The 18,302-nt window shown below is 47.4% G+C and overlaps 1 protein-coding gene across 1 annotated transcript in view; it reads left to right on the top strand.

Moving 5' to 3' along the window:
- The window catches only part of LOC147678620 (extracellular calcium-sensing receptor-like), a 78,171-nt gene that overhangs the window by 40,691 nt on the left and 19,178 nt on the right, over positions 1-18,302 (top strand). The window contains exon 3 of the mRNA XM_086945710.1: positions 10,878-11,705. Coding sequence (XP_086801836.1) covers positions 10,878-11,705 — 828 coding nt within the window. The remainder of the gene's footprint in view (positions 1-10,877; positions 11,706-18,302) is intronic.

Below are 18,302 nucleotides of genomic sequence, written 5' to 3'. Positions count from 1 at the left end.
TTCCCTGGTGTTTCAACACGTGGTGGGATCTCTGAACACCAGAGAGGATGAACTCAGCCAAAGAAACCTAACGGATCGCAAATGGTGCCTTCATCCAGAGGTGGGGCAAGTTGTCTTTCAGCAGAGTGGAGAACCTTGGTTAGATCGGTTCTCCTCAACCGAGAAACCACAATGTCCGCACTTGTCCGTGCTGAAATTTCCATGCCGGCCCTTGCTAAGAAATGCTTTTTGTCTCGAGTGGCGCTCAAGCCTGTTGTATGCCTTTCCGCCTATACCAATCCTCCCCAGAGTTCTCAAGAAGATCAAGAATTGTTGGGCCCAATTCATCCTTGTGGCTCGCGACTGGGCTCGGGCAACCTGGTACCCTGAGCTGTTGATCATGGACATCAGTCCTCCAATCAGGCTGCTCCTTTGGAAGGATCTTCTGTCGCAGCAGCAGGGGAGGGTTCTCCACCTGGACCTTTCAACTCCCCACCTTCATGCGTGGAGATTGAGCAGCGGCAGTCAAACGCTTTCGACCTTCCGACCGAAGACTGTGATATTAGCAGCTCAGCGTACCTTCACCAAGACAGTATACGCCAGCCGTTGAAGTAAGTTTGTCATGGTACAAAGCCAACCAGGTTGACTCCTTATCTGCCCCCAATCACAAGTCTTGTTGTTTAACCTCACCCAGTAGGGTTCTGCATTGAGCATCTTAGAGGGTTACTCATCTGCCATCACTGATTTCCTGCGACTGCCAAACCAACCTTCCCTCTTCAAGTCTCCCATTTTAAACAGGTTCTTTATACGTCTCCACCACATGTTTCCAATAACTCCATTCATATTGCCTCAATGGGACCTTAATTTGGTTCTCACTTTTCTGATGTGCGCACCCTTTGAGCCACTTCATGCCTGTCCTTGTAGGCTTCTCACCATCAAGACAGATTTTGGGTGGCAATTACATCTGCCCTTAGAGTCAGTGAACTGCAGGAGCTGTCATTTCAGCCTCTATATGTGTCTTTCTTCCCAGACAAGCTGGTCCTTCAGCCTCAACGTCTTTTTTGCAAAAGGTAGTCACCCCGTTCCACGTAGGCCAGTCCATCACTTATCAAATATTTCACTCTTTGCCTCATCCAAAGAGAGGCACCAACAGCTGTTTCCAAAAAGGCATTGTCGTTCTTGCTTGAAGCCCACAAAACCGTTCCAGGTTGACGATCATCTCTTTGTGGGATATGTCGGGCCATGAAAGGGAAAGCCGTGCAGTAACAAACCATCTCCAGATGGATCGTACTCTGCATTAAGATCTGCTACACAATGGTCAGGAAGCAGTCCCCGGAGGGCTTGCATGTTCATTCCACCAGACCAAAAGCTGTGACCGCTGCGTTGGGCACGCAGAGTTCCAGTCCTGGCCTTTTGCCAGGCAGCAGCTTGGGTCTCACTGCTCACGTTCATCAAATCTACAGCCTGGACAGTCTGGTATGTTGAGATGGACACTTTGCCTGCTCAGTCCTACTGCACTTTCTGGTTTAAATCATGTTTGCAGAGCCGCCTCAGGGAAGGTATTGCTTGAGTATGTATTCAAAGGTAAGTAATCTGTGGCTAGAAGTCTTCATCAGATGAACAAGTTAGTTTCCTATGGTAATGCCTTATCAGGTAGAGACTACATCTAGCCACAGATTCCTTAGCGACCCACCCAATCTCCCCTCTTTGCAAACAGATTTTAGGATTTAGGGCTGTTCTTCTCTTCAGGGTCCTAGTTCTACACACCATTGGTCAGTGTTCTTCGTGGCTACCCACTTCTGGTGTGAAAAGTCGAGCAAACAAACTGACATCAACGTGATCCAGTGGGGTGGCGCCTGTGTGTGCGCTGCTCATGTTTTTTCCAGCGTGGACGATGCCACGTAGGGCCGAGCGCCACTGCCTGGTGGTGCGCAGGGGTGCTGCTGACCGGGAGTTTTCCGGATCTAGTCTGCAGCCTGGGGATGGTTCTGTGGAGGGGATCTGCGACTTGATAGTCTCTACCACATAAGGCATTACTGAAGGGTAGTAGGTTGTTCATCTAGACACAAGTAAACTTGAAAACAGACATAGGCTATATGGGGATTTCCTGTTTTCAGTTTCTATTTTTGGTCAATTCTATTGGGGGTTTCAGTGTTTTCAAGTGATTTTAATACCTTAAAATAGTGGTTATCAGTGGCTACACATTTTCTCGCCATTAAACAGAAACAGTATATGGTACATAGAAAGTTTATATACAGTGTATATGAGGTCCAAATACATTTTTAAAAAATAAAACGTATTGCAGTACACCATACACTACTTCTTTGGTGAGTCTTTAGCCATGCAAGCTGCTCTTTCCTTTCTACGTAAACTTTTATATGCGAAAAGGCCCTATCAACACTGGCACTTTAGGCGGGCAACCCCAAAACAGCCAGAGCACAATGACATATCTTTCCATGCTAATACTGATGCACCTGAAGATTGCAATTCTCTGGGACAGGTTCTGCAACATATGCATTGAACTGAGCAGCACTTTTGAAACTTTGGAGAAAATTCCCCCTTACAGAAAGGATCTAGAACTTGTGCAGAGTATCACAGTGAAGCTTTAAGGACTTCAAATGCCCTGGTTAGTGAAGGGACATTTCTATGCATCATTGCAAGCCATTTCTAATACATTGTAAAATAAAATTTCCTGAACTGCTCCTCGTCATTTCTTTGCTTACCAAGTGGCAAGCACTCCAACATGGGCAGCCCTTGCCCAGGACTCCGCAGGTAAGGAGGCTGGAGTAATGGGGCAAAACTACAATTGTGATTATAGAACCTTGTGCCTCCAAGGGAAGGTATGGCTGCAGAGGGGAATGGAAATGGGAGGTGATATGGAACATGGGGACAAGAAGTTACTGGTATCGGGTAGGGGTTGGGGCTAAAAGGGGTCCTATTCTTGGCATCAGGTCATGATTCTAATGAAAGGATGGCCAGTAGTTGAGAATCCAGGAATATCTTGAAAATCTGTAACCCAGTATGTACGAGTGTCTTGGTCATCAAGGACAGTCCTTCAAGCACGCTGTCAGTTGGTTGTTTAAGCATACATGTTGTCTGGTGGTTGTTGGAACCAACTATTTGGGGCTGGTATGCACTAATCTGAATATACATTTATGTTACTCAAATGGTGAGAAGGTTCGGGCACTGAGGCCTGTGTTCATAGAACAGAGTAGGCAGGGTATTTCCCTTTCACTATCTTCCAACTTCCACAAGCGTTGATGAAAGGAGTTCTGTAATATATCCCCTACCTCCACTCTGACTCACCTCAAACTTCATTCTACTACTATTCCTTTTCAATCCAAATAACAGACTAACATTTCCACAGCTCAAATTAATTTCATATTTCCCTATACTAATTCCCCACTAATCCGGTTTGGGTTCCTGAGTAGCTTGCTACCTGCCAAAAAGTACTTTAACACCTCATCAGGGGGGTAGCAAGTGCTACATAAATGTGAACCCTACCCTCTTCTATCCCTTCACTATCTTTTTACAATCAAAATAACAGACTAACATGCTTACCGCTCAAATTAATTTCATATTTCCCTTTACTAATTCACCACTAATCCTATTTGGTTTCTGAAGTAGTGTGCTGCCCACTAAAAAGTGCTTTGACCCCTCGTCAGGGGTAGTAAGCACTATAAAAATGCAATTACAATAAAATACAATACAATTTTTTTTTAGGATTTTTGAACCCTGGGAGAAAATGTGGGTCTAGGTTGCATGTTGAGGTGGTGGTTTAGGTAGCATGAAAGAGTCACACAGGACTGAGTGAGAGTCTAGGGCAGAGCTTTCCAAACTGTGTGTCCCGACACAATACTGTGTCGCCTGCAAATGGTGGGTGTGTCACGAGAAGCTGGGGTGAGGGGTGAGGTGAGAGAGAGAGAGAGAGAGAGAGAGAGAGAGAGGGAGGGAGGGATGTGTGTATACCGGGTTATGGTAGCTCAGAGGACGAAGGTATCCGCTGCAGGGGCCTGGGTTCAACCTCATCGTCACAGTTTTTTTCTCTACCCCCGCCCCCTCCCTCACTGAACCTGCCCCCACCGGTGAAGCCCTTGGCCACAAACCACACTGTACGCTTGCTACACTGCCTTACTGTGTCCCAAAATTATGCATCTCCAAAAAGTGTGTCACCAACATGAAAAGTTTGGAAAGCTGTGGTCTAGGGAATCCTCGAGTTATCACATAAGCTGTCGGTCCATCCCTATTGCCAGTCCAAACTAGGCCCTGCTAATAGTTCAAACGCTGATGGCAGCACTTTCTATGCTGTTGCTATGACGACAGTCCATGCAGGGAAGGGCTTACACACCAAGGAGTGTGTCATGGGTTTCCTCAAGTTTAAAGCTGCATCATGTGGGTAGCATTACAATGCCTTCCACTGGCTCCTCTGTCCGTTTTCCCACCAGTGCTTAATTTGATCCATTGGTTTCCAGTGCCCGACACCAAAAAATGTATTCTCTCCTGACAAGCCCCTAGCATTGAATTGTTTTACAAATTAAGCAGTGTCTCCCACTGCAGATGCCCAACTTGATACTGGCCATCTCTTCATGCCGTTGTTGACCCAACTTCAGGTGCTGCAGGGTGGGTGAGGAGCATGGTCAGGAGCATAAGCACCAACTATGCTTTTAGCCTAATTTATTGGTTGCACACCAGGGCTGCTTGCTACCGAGCAGAGCGCCTCCTCCAGCCACACCATCCATGGAGGGTAGCAACAGTTGCCATCAGTACCTGTGGATGGGGTCAGCAATCTCTACAGCCCGGGCTTTAAGTGAGCTGGGTCCTGCTGGTGCTCAGCACTGCCAGTTCTAAAAAGCAGGTGGCGAGACGGGTCCCTGTCGGGCTCTCCATTTTTGCCCTCACCATCACGCTGAAAAAAAATCTTAACTCTGCAGCAGTGCCACCCTTCACTGCCTTTGAGGTAACTTCAAAGAGACTCGTTATAGTTCTTTCACAGTCTCATCATTTCAGAACTGAAGTGTTTTCAATATTCTATACAACAAAGCCATAGTTGGTACTTATTTATCCTATGCAACCAGCAGCCATTGACAAAGCCATAATCCTTTCTTGTTGAGTCTTGTTGTGAGTGTAATGTTGCTTGCTGTATTATATATCTGGATGCGGTGACAGAAGCGGCAAAATATCAGCCGGGCGGCACGCTATGCTAAGCACAAAGTTTTAGCTTAGTTACAGAGTCCACGCCACTTTGTGAGACCCTCAAGTTTTTTCATTCCACCTAAAGCCCTGTATACAACAGCTGAGTGAAGAATCAAAAGTGCATTTTGAACAGTCAACACGCGTATTTAAACAACGTTATGAGAAAATAAATGACTTTCCCGTCTTCCTCATTCTGATCGAACTGCACTTATACAGCTTTGTCACTAGAGGGCAGCAAAGCAGCATAAGTGAAGCGAATCACGGTGATTTTCGATTTCCAGGCATAAAGCATCTTCCATCATGGTGGAATCTTGGCAAGTATTATCGGATGTAAACGAAAATCCGAAACCCTAGTTATAATTTTGGCATAGTATTTAAATAAGTGTGCACTAAATTAAATTTCCTTTTTAAAAGTAAAAGCATTGCCTGGGCATCGATTTTTTGAATGCTATTGTGTGCTACTGAGCTCTGAGGGGCATATGTACAAGCCCCTATTGCCACCACAACATCACTTTTATCGACGTTTGTGGTGGCGATAGGGGCTGCGCCTTATTTACAAGGCAGCGTTAAGCCACTTATGTGGCTTAACACTGCCTTGTGAATAAGGCCCTCTTTCACTCTGTGGTTAGCGTGAATGGGGTGGGCAGTGGGTGTTGCCGTGGGCGTTCCACCGCAACACCCATTGATTCTAACTCTGCCCCCTATGTACAAGGGTTGCGTACATAGGAGGCAGTGCCAAAATTAAGAACAGGAAAAACCTGGTCTTAAGTTGGTGAAGCGAGGAGAAATGCGTTATTTCTCCGTATTTCTGCTTTTTCCATGTTTGCTGCCTTGTGCAGCACACATGGAAAAAGCAAAATGCCATGGATTGTTTATGTACAGGAAGGTCGCCCCATCAATGTGAATGGGGTCAGTCAGGGGACCATCCTCCCCCAGCTCACCTGGGCAAGGGTGTTAGCCTGTAGCCACAGATTCTAATCATGAACCTATAAACATGCATGCCCCCACCACCACTGTCTGCTGGTGATGCCGTTAGTGAACCAAAAGGAAAAGTGTCTTTTGCCTCCTATATGTGGCCCACGGCAATACTATAGCTGGAGTAACACTATAGTCTTTTGCTTTTGTGCAGCGCACATCCCGAGCTGATGTATTTCAAGGTGCTCTCATGATGATAAAGGAAAAGGAGGCACTGTGAATAAAGTAATTGCCTAGGATCACGCAATGTGGTTCAGTGGACACAGAGACTGAGGCAAGGTTTTTGTGTAATTTAGCCATTATATGGTTATCTCATTCTATCTCCCATTTTAGGTCAAAGCTGAAAGCTTTGTATTTAATACTTTGAGGCGCTAAGTCAGTGCATTATGTTAAATACATCCAGGCTATGAAGGTTTCATAACAATTGTTGGTGGTAGTGTTTGGCGAGATCACAGACATCCACAACAGCTCCAACACCCAGACCCCCCCCCCCCTGATATCCACAGACACCATGGACTCACCGCCCCCCCCAGCCTCACCAACCTCCTGCTCTCCTGGACCCACATCAATGACAAGAACACCATCAAAACCATGAACACCATCCACTCCGGCTCACCATCCGACCTCTGCCCTCACCACATCTTCAATAAAGCAAATCGCATCATCGCACCTCAACTCCGGAAGATCATCAACAGCTCCTTCAAGACCTCCACCTTCCCTGAAAGCTGGAAGCACACCGAGATCAATGCCCTACTTAAGAAACCCACAGTGGACCCAAAAGACCTCAAGAACTTCCGGCCAATGTCCCTGCTCCCGTTCCCGGCGAAAGTCGTTGAGAAGATCGCCAACAGGCAACTGACCCATTTACTGGAGGAGAACAACATCCTGGACCCATTCCAATCCGGATTCAGCAGCAATCACAGCACTGAAACCGCCCTCATTGCTGCCACCAACAACATCAGGACCCTAAGGACAACGGCAAAACCGCGCCCTCATCCTCCTGGACCTCTCGGACGCCTTCGACACCGTCTGCCACCACACCCTACGTACACGCCTCCATGACGCAGGGATCCGCGACAAAGCCGTGGACTGGATCACCTCCTTCCTCACCGACAGAACCCAGATGTGTCCGCCTCCCCCTTTTCGATCTAAAGCCACCAAGAACTCCTGTGGCGTACCCCAAGGATCATCCCTCAACCCAACCCCTCTTATCTGACAGGGGAATACCAGGACGGGTTCCCTAAGCAAGCGCTTAGATACCGACCTCGGTCAGTGATTTGCACTATATAAATACATGTACATTTACATTTACATTTACATTCAACGTCTACATGGCTCCGCTCGCCAACATCGTCCAATCACATAACCTCAACATCATCTCCTACGCCGACGACACTCAGTTCATCCTGTCACTTACCAACGACACCGCCACCGCCAAATCAAACCTCCACAAAGGAATGAAGGCCATCACTGAATGGATGCAGAACAGTCGCCTGAAACTTAACTCAGACAAGCCAGAGGTCCTCATCCTCAGCACCACCCCCTTCGCCTGGGACGACTCCTGGTGGCCGCCAGTGCTAAGAGCTGCATAAACACCCACCGACCACACATGCAACCTGGGATTCATCCTGGACCCATCGCTCTCAATGACCCAGCAGGCTAAAGCTGTCACCTTCATATCCGCCCTGAGACTCTACCACCAGCTGATGTGTAACACCAAGCGCACATCACTTGCAGTTGCATCAACAACATCCCTTATAGCACCAAGGAAACCTATACCACTGTTAAAGATTTCACAGCACTTGCAGCTACCTCCTGCAACATCATCCCCCTGCAGGATCTCTGCACCAAGATCACATCGATATACCGCCGTTTCACCCTCAAACAGACTCTTTCATACTCAAACCTCATCTCCCTGTCTCAGAAGGAGAACTGAGCTATCCCCATGGCCTGTCATCACCACTGCTGAGACAGCTGCTACCAGGAGGTCCGTCAGCTTGCTCCAGTGCCCCGTCAGACCCATTCCCACACCATACTTTCACCTAAGGACTCTCACAAATCAGTGAAGCTCTTACTCCCATCCTCAACTTATCTACCTTCCTGGAAGCTTGGAAATACGCCACCATCTCTTCCCTGCTCAAGAAACTGTCCACTGACTCTGTCACTCTCCGACTACAGACGGATCTCTTTCCTACAGTACCCAGCCAAGGACTTAGAGAAGCTCATTGTCAGATGCCTCATGGCCCACCTCATCAACAACTAGCTCTTTGGTACCACACAGTCAGGATTCTGGCCCAAACTTTATGTGCACAGAAACAGCACACATCAACACAACAGATGATATCCACATGATCCTGGACCGAGGCGATACGGTAGCCCTCTACCGCCTGGACCTCTCTGCACAATTTGAAATGGTATTACACCACATCCTCATCAGAATCCTGCACAAGATCAACCTTCAATGATCCTCCCCCTGCTGGATCTGCTCCTTCAATGCGGAAAGAACACAAGCTGTCAGCCTGCCACCATACTCCTCAGAGGCCTGCAAACTCTTCTGCACAGTTCCTCAAGGTTCACGTTGAGACCAACCCTCTTCAGAGCATGCACCACCCCTTTGCCCAATGCTATCCATGCAGTGAGCGTCAGTATCCTCTCTTACGCCAAGGACATGCAACTCATACTCTCCCTCTCAGACAAGATCCCTAACACTAGGAACAAGTTCATCACCTGCAGGACTGAAATCGCCGCTTGGATGAACTCTAACTGTCTCAGGCTCAAACACCGACAAGACAGAAGTAGCAATCTTTGGAAAAAAACACCTTACCATGGGATTCTACCTGGTGGCCAGCTGACCTTGGACCCAAACCCACCCCCAGCACCCACACCAGGAACCTCAGGATTATCACTGACAACAACCTGGACATCACAACACAAGTCAATGTCATCACAGCATCCTACTTCCATACCCTGATGATGCTATGGAAGATCTTCAAATGGCTTCCAAGTAATACCAGAAAAACCATCACTAACACCCTTGTCACCAGCAAGCTGGAATATGGGAACACCTGCTACACTGGAATCACCAAGCAACTCACCAGAATGAGGCAGCCAGACTCGTTGTTAACATCCCACGTAGGACACCCATCACCCAATGCCTTAGGAAGCTCCCAATGCACAAATACTCCCAGTTCAAACTCCTAACACACACATCCAAGACACTACACACACACTTTCACTACATAACACAGATCCCATCTATGTAAACAGTTGCATCTCCTTCCACCAACCACCCAGACACCTATGCTGCACCAGTGTTTTTCTCATACACATCCCATGCATGCACAAAAACCGAACCATAAGCCGGGCCGTCTCATACAATGCTCCTAAAGCGTGGAACAACCTCCAACTGCACATCGCAGCCTCCTCCTCACTTCTTGAGTTCTGCAAGAAGCTGAAGACTTTAGTCTTCGATTAACCCTTGCAACCTTCTGCCCTAGGTGAGGCTGGGCTCTCACACTTGCTTAAAGCCAGGATACCCATGTGGGTGATAGTGCCCTTTAATAAAACACATAACACAACATAACAGGTAAGCTAAAATGAAAACCAGAGACCCTTTCTTGGTCAATGCATTGATGCTATTTGATCCACATAGATAAATGTCTTTGTTATTTGTAATCCATTCTTGAATGAATTCATCCACCCTCTCCACACCCATCCAACTATTTATTTATTCATTGAGCCATGCAGTCCTGTCTCCAATCTACATCCATGCATTCAACCATTGGACAAGGTTCTATAATGAAATATGTGTTTTGAAAAAGATTCATATTTGTCATTTTTGCAAAAAGTACTTGATGGGGGAACCCTCCTGACTGCCCACAAAGCCCCTTTGCAGAGGTCAGGCTCGCTCACCGTCTATGCTTGTTACGTTCAGTAGGAGGACTAGTCTTACAAAATGTGCCAGGACTGCTTTTGGTTCGAAGTCTGGATCTGAGCAGTGGCAGGAGCTGGGAGCAATGCTGGTTGTAATGGGCTTCTGTGGAATACCTTGGCCTCTGGCACTTCATTCTGAAAACCCTGATAAATCTGGCACCTGGCTGTTCTTGAAATTGCAGGTATGATAGCTCTCTTTCTTCTTCTCACTTTTACCCTCAAACAGCAAAAAGCCCTTCAGTGAACTTGGGACATAGGGATTAGCAGCTGTGTGGTACTAGAATTTTGTAGTCAGAATACCGTCTGACTTTAATATTGTGTCCTAAATATTGTTTATCAAAAATATCACTCAATTTGAGTTAAATCATAGAAAATCTACACCCAGTGGGACAATACTTTCCTAAATTATATTTAGGCCTTAATATTTATGTCCGACAATATTTCTAAACTTGACATTCCAAAATACAACTTACATAAGAGCACCCTCCTCGTTAAGGGCGAGGCAACACACAATGAAATTCAGCAACACCATGTTTGACAATTAGTATTTAAATTGTAGCTGACCACATGGCCTATTTCATAGATTCTAATCCACCATCTGATCCTCCAGGTCGACTTGGCTTATCGCCATAGTGTACTGCGTAGCTTATGGAAGTGCCTTGTTGATACAGAAGACCTGATGGTCATTCCAGGAAGCTACAGTGCTGGAAAAAAGGGATATTGAGGGAAACCTGGAGAAGTTTAAAATGTGATTTAAGATCATACCATATATTGTAATAAAATCTAACTTTCTCCAGGTCAGCTACTTCACGGCGATACCAATCTCCAACAACAAGCATCTCTTCCCATCCTTCTTCAGTATTGCCCCGGCAGATTACTTGCAGGCCTACGGACTGGCCCGTCTGGTCAATCACTTCCGATGGACTTGGGTTGGGATTCTAAGCCAGGAGGGTGACTATGGCAGGTTGAGCAGCCAGATCTTCAAAGAGGAGATAGTGAAAGCTGGGGCCTGTGTGGCCTTCTCAGAAGTCATCCCTGCCATCTACTCAAAGATCAAAATTGATCAAATTGTGGAAGTGATCATAAGGTCTTCGGCCAAGGTGATTGCAATTTTGTCTCTTGATGTCTATGCATCACTGTTCATGGAGGAGCTTGCCACAATGGACATCACAGACAGGCTTTGGCTAGCTACAGAGGCACCGAGTGTCCCCAATAAGAACATCGTAAGAGCGGTCAATGGTACCCTCAGTCTGGTGAATCACAATGGGGAGATGCAAGGCTTTGAAGATTTCTTTTTCAACCTGAAGCCATCCTGGTTTCCAAATGACCCTTATGTTAAACTTTTTTGGGAAGAGACCTTTAACTGTCAATGGGCTCAGGTCCCTGGAAACCAATCACTTGTGAAAAGTAACAAAGAGGTCAACCGCACAAAGTGCTCAGGAACAGAGAACCTCAGAGACGTTGAAGTCTATTCCAACATAAATGACCTGAGAGTGACCTACAATGTTTACAAGTCCACCTACGCCACGGCGCATGCGCTGCATAACATGCTTTCATGCCATCCAGAAGAGGGTCCATTTGTCAATGGTCCATGTGCCAGGATCCATGACTACAAGTCATGGCAGGTAGGATTAGTGTGTGAAAAGCAGCAACATACATAGCTGCACAGTTTGGGGAAGAGTTACAGACCTTTCACATATAGTTTATCAGTGTAAACCTGAAATATGTTGGTTTATGGTATGTTCTACAAGTGTGCTCAGGTGCTTAAATACCCCAAAACCCACTTTGGCTCAAAAGTATAATACATGATATTATCCTCAGCCCACTTGTGTGCTCTTCAGGCTCTTCTATCCTATGCAGGGAATTTGCACCTGTGGGTGAGCTTAGGTTTCTGAGAGCAGGTTACTCTCCTGATTCCCAAGCCCTACTTCACTAGTCCCAAATGTTTTTTTTTCAGCCTGCATGTCTATATGTAAGTCACCGAGTTAGAGACATGAGGTTGGAGAGTAGGACGAAGAGGTTAGGGGTTGCTACACGTGTGTGTGTGTGTGTGTGTGTGTGTGTGTGGGGGGGGGGGTGTGTGTGTGTGTGTGTGTGGGTGTGTGTGTGTGTGTGTGTGTGTGTGTGTGTGTGTGTGTGTGTGTGTGTGTGTGTGTGTGTGTGTGTGTGTGTGTGTGTGTGTGTGTGTGTGTGTGTGGGGGGGTGTGTGTGTGTGTGTGTGTGTGTGTGTGTGTGTGTGTGTGTGTGTGTGTGTGTGTGTGTGTGTGTGTGGGTGTGTGTGTGTGTGTGTGTGTGTGTGAACGATTCAGTGACAGGTAGCAGGTGAGTATGTGTGATACCGAGTGTACGTACGACTTAGTGAGTCATAATGAGTGGAAATGAGTAACAGCAAGTGAGTGACAATGAATATAGATCAGTGTAAGGGAGTGTGAGAGAGTGTGAGTGAGAATGAATGAATGAGTGAGTATGAGTTAGTGAATGAGTGTGAGTGACAATGTTGAATTATACACATATGAACGTCCCTCTGGCCTACCCGACGTAATTCATGTCTTATAGAGACACCCATTGTAAAATACTGGTGCTGGCATGCTTGAAGCATTTCTTAGTATGACAGACGCCTGTGACAAAATACTAGTACACTAGAGGTAATTCTCAACATATTGGACACCAATGGTAAAATACAGGTAATGACATACTAGAGGGAATTCTTGGCAAAATCCACTATTTGACCACATAAATTTCAAAACTTTCTCAGGGGGAGAAACCCTGGCTTTCTCACTTCACTCACTCACTCCAGTTCAGAGCAAGTGTTGTGTCCCTGAACTTTCAAAGATCAAGTCAGCAGAATAATATAAATGGTGTCTAAAATAGACCATTGTGTGTGTTGTTATATTAATCATGCAGTTATAATGGAGCTTCATCAACATCAATTATTTTGATTTCATCAGAGTTACATCATTTGACATGACTTCCAGGAAGTGATATCAGGGTCAACAGTCATTTGATATCACTTCCTGTAATGTAATTAAGTTTAAAAGATATGTGATGTCACTTCCGCTATTCCTGGCATTTGTGAATCAACATCCTTGCTTTGGTGGGTTTTATTTAAGGGTATGGGTGGTTTGGAGTTGCTTGCTCCCGCCACTCTGCTGTGTGTTGATGTAGGTGTGTTTGAACTGGTGAGTGTTGAGGAGAGAGATTGGAAGAAGGAGCACCACCGGCTCCATCCTGACGGTGCTGTCTGGGGTCTTAGAATACATATGGATTTAACTTATCCAACTTGCTGTCTCATCTTTACAAAGATTTTGGCCATGGTTTCCGTTGGGAGAGAGCACAACTCGACATTGAGATAATTTGAAAGTGATTCTTACCTCTATGACTGGCACCTCCATGCAAGCCAGCAACAGCTGTTTCCTGGTATCCGGCATTGCACGGCTTCAGACAAGTACTCGCTCCACAGTGCTTCACGGCGCCTATGATGTGTTAGGGTGATGCTACATGACCTAATGCTACCGCCATATTGGTGGTGGTTCATCTCTGCAGAACCTCAGCTTGATGCCCAGGAACAATGTAAAGAGGTGATATTCATGTCATGCGGTCATTCCTGCATATGTCCACCGGTTAGTGACGTGTGTCTCCTTGATGTGCATTGGCATTATTCTTTGCCCTTCAAAACTATATAAAGGGAAATAAATAACACTTGCATCCTTCTACATTTACTTTGGGAACTTGACCACCACATCTTGATCTTTGCTCAAAAACCACATGGGTGCAGAGTGTGCACAAACATTCTCAATACCGCCTCTGCAACCATTTTTATCAACACCAGGAGAGCCATTCATGAAGGGGCCACAGTCGATGGCACATGTTCTCAATTATTTATCAACGATTGAGCACGATTCTGTGGAGTAATTTTCCTAGAAACGTAAGAGGAATATGTGATTTCACACCTTAGGTCCTGAGGGATTAAGATTATATAGCTAAACACGTTAGAAGGCATGGATAATTACTTTATGTCTTCAACAAGCATTTCTGTCAATAGATATAATTTCTTTCAAAGGCATCGAGGGGCTCAAGAATCAATTGACGATTTTGATGTAGACGTCACTAACCTTGATGTTGCTCTCATACCTTCTTATTACTGGAGCATGGTCGAACAGCTGATGGTGCTCTTTTGAAGGGCACCCTGGAAAGTAAGGGCTGAGACTGGTGTTGCTGCTTGCTGATACATGAGGGCACTCTACACTTCCCCTTAATGTCCCCATGAGTTGTACCAATGTAATGTTCTGCCTCACTGTGTTTTAGCATCATCTACTGGTAAGGAGACCTCATGAAGCCGATCCTGCAATGTGTAGTGTTGTGTGAGTTAGCAATGACGAAACCCTTGTGGTTTCTAATTGGCTCGGTAGACGTATGAAGTAAGCATTAGAGCGTAGGGAAATGAGTGCAGGTTTAGAATTTTGACTTTGCTGTTACACACAGAAGAATAAAGACGTATTATACTAAGCTCCATGTGTAGGGTACGCATTGGCAAGTACACAGGCTGGGGAGGACGCTGCAACTGCTGATGAGATAGGGGATAAGTAACCCAAAGATTGACAGTGCTCTCCCAGAGAGTTTGCCGTGGTCCAGAAAACTGCTTGTGTGTGTCACATGTGCCTCCGTCGAAGCAGAATCAGTTTTTGATGTATGTGGAATCAAAGCCCAGCCCCAGTCTGTGTAAAGCAATTGAAGTTAACAAAAGCTACACTGAGTAGTCTACATATTGGTGGCAAAAAAACATGCTGGTAAGGCCGTAAAGAAAGGTAGCATGCAACCTGAAGTTTTACGTCTTAAGGAGAGATAACACTAAAGGTGGATGCAGCCAGTTTTTGAGAGAGCAGCAAATAGCAACAGCAAGTTGCATTACAAGGCTGCAAACAGAAGCACTTCAAGGTCAAACAATACAGATAAAAGAAACGGTTACCTCCTTACCAGAACTGAGTAAAGAGAGTTATCTTGCCACAGTCCTGGAGGGAGTGACCCCAGAGGAAGGACGCATGGTTGTGCTTGCAGAGCCGTCCAAACCGAAGCAGCAAAGCTGCTGAGTGGGGCTCAGAACGACTCCAGAGATCTCTGAAATTCAGAAGCCCATATCGGTGAAAGTTATCTGTATTGTGAAAGTTTGCTTTTCAAAAAGAGGCCAAGAAAGTGGTTACATTTCCAGTGATTGTCAAAGATGACACAGAGGCCAGTATGTTGCAAGGCCTCTGCAATGGTTTGTATAAACATGATCACCAGGAAGCGTAGGAAGGAACTCTACTTTCCACATCAGTAAGTTCCACCAATGGTTACAATCCCATCACCTTCTAAAACCACCACCCCCATTTGATATTGCCAAAAAGCTGAATATTGGCAATAGATGGGTTGCCTAGATTGAGACATTTTCAGCCTGATTCATGAAGCGAAAATGAGGTCGCAATATCTGCGAAAATGCTATTGCGGGCGCAATTCCCATAATCGGAATTCACCATGAAAAAAGCGAATTCGCAAACACAGAATTGCGAAATCGCTAAAATATTCGCAGAATCCCGGCAGTAGACTATTTGCGAATCGGAAATAGTGAGAAATCACGGATTCTGCGAAAATAATAGCGAATTCGCACATTCCTCGCAATCGGGATTCATGAAAAATCGCAATTAGCGAAAAAAAACAAAATCGCATTTCGCGAATCGCAAATTAAGGACAACTCAAAGCAGGTGGTAACCATCAAACCCATAGTAAAAAAAATGAAAACCCGTTGGCCTATCAGCAACTGGTGCAGGCCTGACCAAACACACTTAAGGAGAAGCAGAGCAGCATAAGGAGCGTCACAATGCCTGGAATGTGCATGGTGGTCAGGCGGCGAAAGCTACAGCGAGCAGCACGGAGGAGACGCAGAAACCAGGCCAGGATCTTCCGCCAGCGGGTCACCCTGCTGGGCCAAACCAGAGAGCAAATTTACGCTAAGTACCGCCTGAATGGGGCAATGATCATCAAGCTAATTCAGGACCTTGACCCCCTGATGCAGCACCCAACAAGGCGGACCAATGCCGTGCCAACACATGCCCAGGTATTGTGTAGCCTGCACCTCCTGGCCTCCGGGAGCTTCCAGGGGATAGTTGCGGCTGCTGGGGGGATATCCCAGCCCACCATGTCCCGCTGCCTAGGGAGTTTCCTTGACGCAATGCTGACGCAGCTACACCACCACATCAAATTTCCTACAAGCCAACAGGAATTGGATGAGACCAAGCTGCAATTCTACAATGTTGCGCATTTCCCACACGTGATAGGATGCATTGACTGTACCCACATTCACATCTGCCCACCAGCTGCAACGGAGTACATGTACCGCAATCGCAAGTTCTACCACTCCCTCAACATCCAGATGGTCTGCAATGCAAAGACATACATCACGGACATAGTGGCACAGTACCCGGGGAGTACACATGACTCATTCATATTCCGGCACAGCGGCCTCCACACACGACTGGCCAGGGGAGACTTCGGGGAAGGACACCTACTTGGTAAGTACACTTTGCCCACAATGTCACACTGCGATGATGTAGCTGCGCTGCACAGGCACTCACCCTCTGCTCCTCTCATTCAGGTGACAGTGGCTATGCCCTGCGTGAATACCTCCTCACCCCATACCTCAACCCTGCTACACCACAGCAACGGCGTTACAACGTAGCACACATACACACAAGGAATTGCATTGAGAGAACATTTGGGCTACTGAAGAGCAGATTCTGCATACTTCACAAGACAGGTGGGGCCATGTACTACAGTCCTGAAGTTTGCTGCCGCATTGTGGCTGTGTGTGCTATACTACACAACATTGCAACCAAGCGCCGGATACCTGTCGACATCTGTGGCAGTGAATCGGAAGGGGACGACCAGCCACCTGCACATGCGCCCCATGCACGCGGGGAGAACCCAGCTGAAGGCCACATACGACGCAACCACATCACAATGAACAGTTTCTAGTGCACCCTCTCCCCTCACCCAACAAATCACAATTGCATGCAAAATTTTAAAATAACACAACGCCAATGTGGGATGCTAAATAAAATATAATTGTTTGATTCACAAAAAAGGTTCCTTTTGCCATCCTTCAAATGCTAACAGTATTTCAGCATACTGCTGCGTCCAATACACAGGGCAGGCTTATGTTCAGCCTGTGCCTGTCCAAGTTCCATTCAGTCATGTGCGCCTCCGGCACGATGCACCCGCGCGCCTCTCTGTCTCCACCTCAGGCTCCGCACGTGTCCCTGCAGTGGGCCTGGTGCTGCGCCTCAGCGCCCCTACGTGTGAGGCAGAGTGGCTGCTCACACTTGATGTCCCTTCACTGGCATCATCACCCCCGACAGTGGCAGGTAGAGCAGGGTGAAGTGCGGTCACAGCAGTGGTCAGGTGCTCAAGTACCCTGGCCACATCCTCGCAGCACTATATGAGCTGCTGCTGCTGCGCCATGGACCGGCGCGATAGCTGCGAGGTGGCATTGCCCACAACATAATTTGACCATGTGTAAGCCGTCAGCCGGGTCAGTAGCTGACGGTGGTGGCGGCGGGCTGTGCTGCGCTGCACAATCATTGCAGCTGTGTTGGCCTCCATGGCTGCAGTCATGCGGGCCATCCCCTCACCCACACCTGCCATGGCTGCCGTCATGCGGTCCATCCGGTCCCCCACACCTGCCACATTGCGGCCAATATTGTACAGCTGAAGCTGTATGGCCCCTTGCCGGCGTGCCTGCAGCTGGTGTATCCTGAGCATGCGACGCTCCACACTCAGGCTCGGCAGCCGCTGTCCATTCCCCTTCCTGGTGCTGGGAGCATTGGTCTGCAGGCGAGACCTGCCACGCCTGCTGTGCTGGCCGGACACAGTGGGTGGCCGCTGTGTTGCCGCTGTTACGGGACCTGATGTTGATGCTCCAGCTGATGGTGGAGTCAAGCTGGGCATTGCTGGTGCGGCAGGGGCTGGAGGCACACTGGTGGTGGACCTGGCTGCAGAAGTTGTTGCTGCGGCAGGGGCTGGAGGCACACTGATGGTGGACCTGGCTACAGGGGTAGTTGCTGCGGCAGGGTCTGGAGGCACACTGGTGGTGGACCTGGCTGCAGGGGTAGTTGCTGCGGCAGGGGCTGGAGGCACACTGGTGGTGGACCTGGCAGCAGGGGTAGTTGCTGCGCCAGACGCAGGAGGCT

Source organism: Lissotriton vulgaris, chromosome 12, assembly GCF_964263255.1.
Source record: "Lissotriton vulgaris chromosome 12, aLisVul1.2, whole genome shotgun sequence".
NCBI lineage: Eukaryota > Metazoa > Chordata > Amphibia > Caudata > Salamandridae > Lissotriton > Lissotriton vulgaris.
Note: the sequence above shows the minus strand (reverse complement) of the source record. Positions and strands in the feature narration are given on the sequence as shown.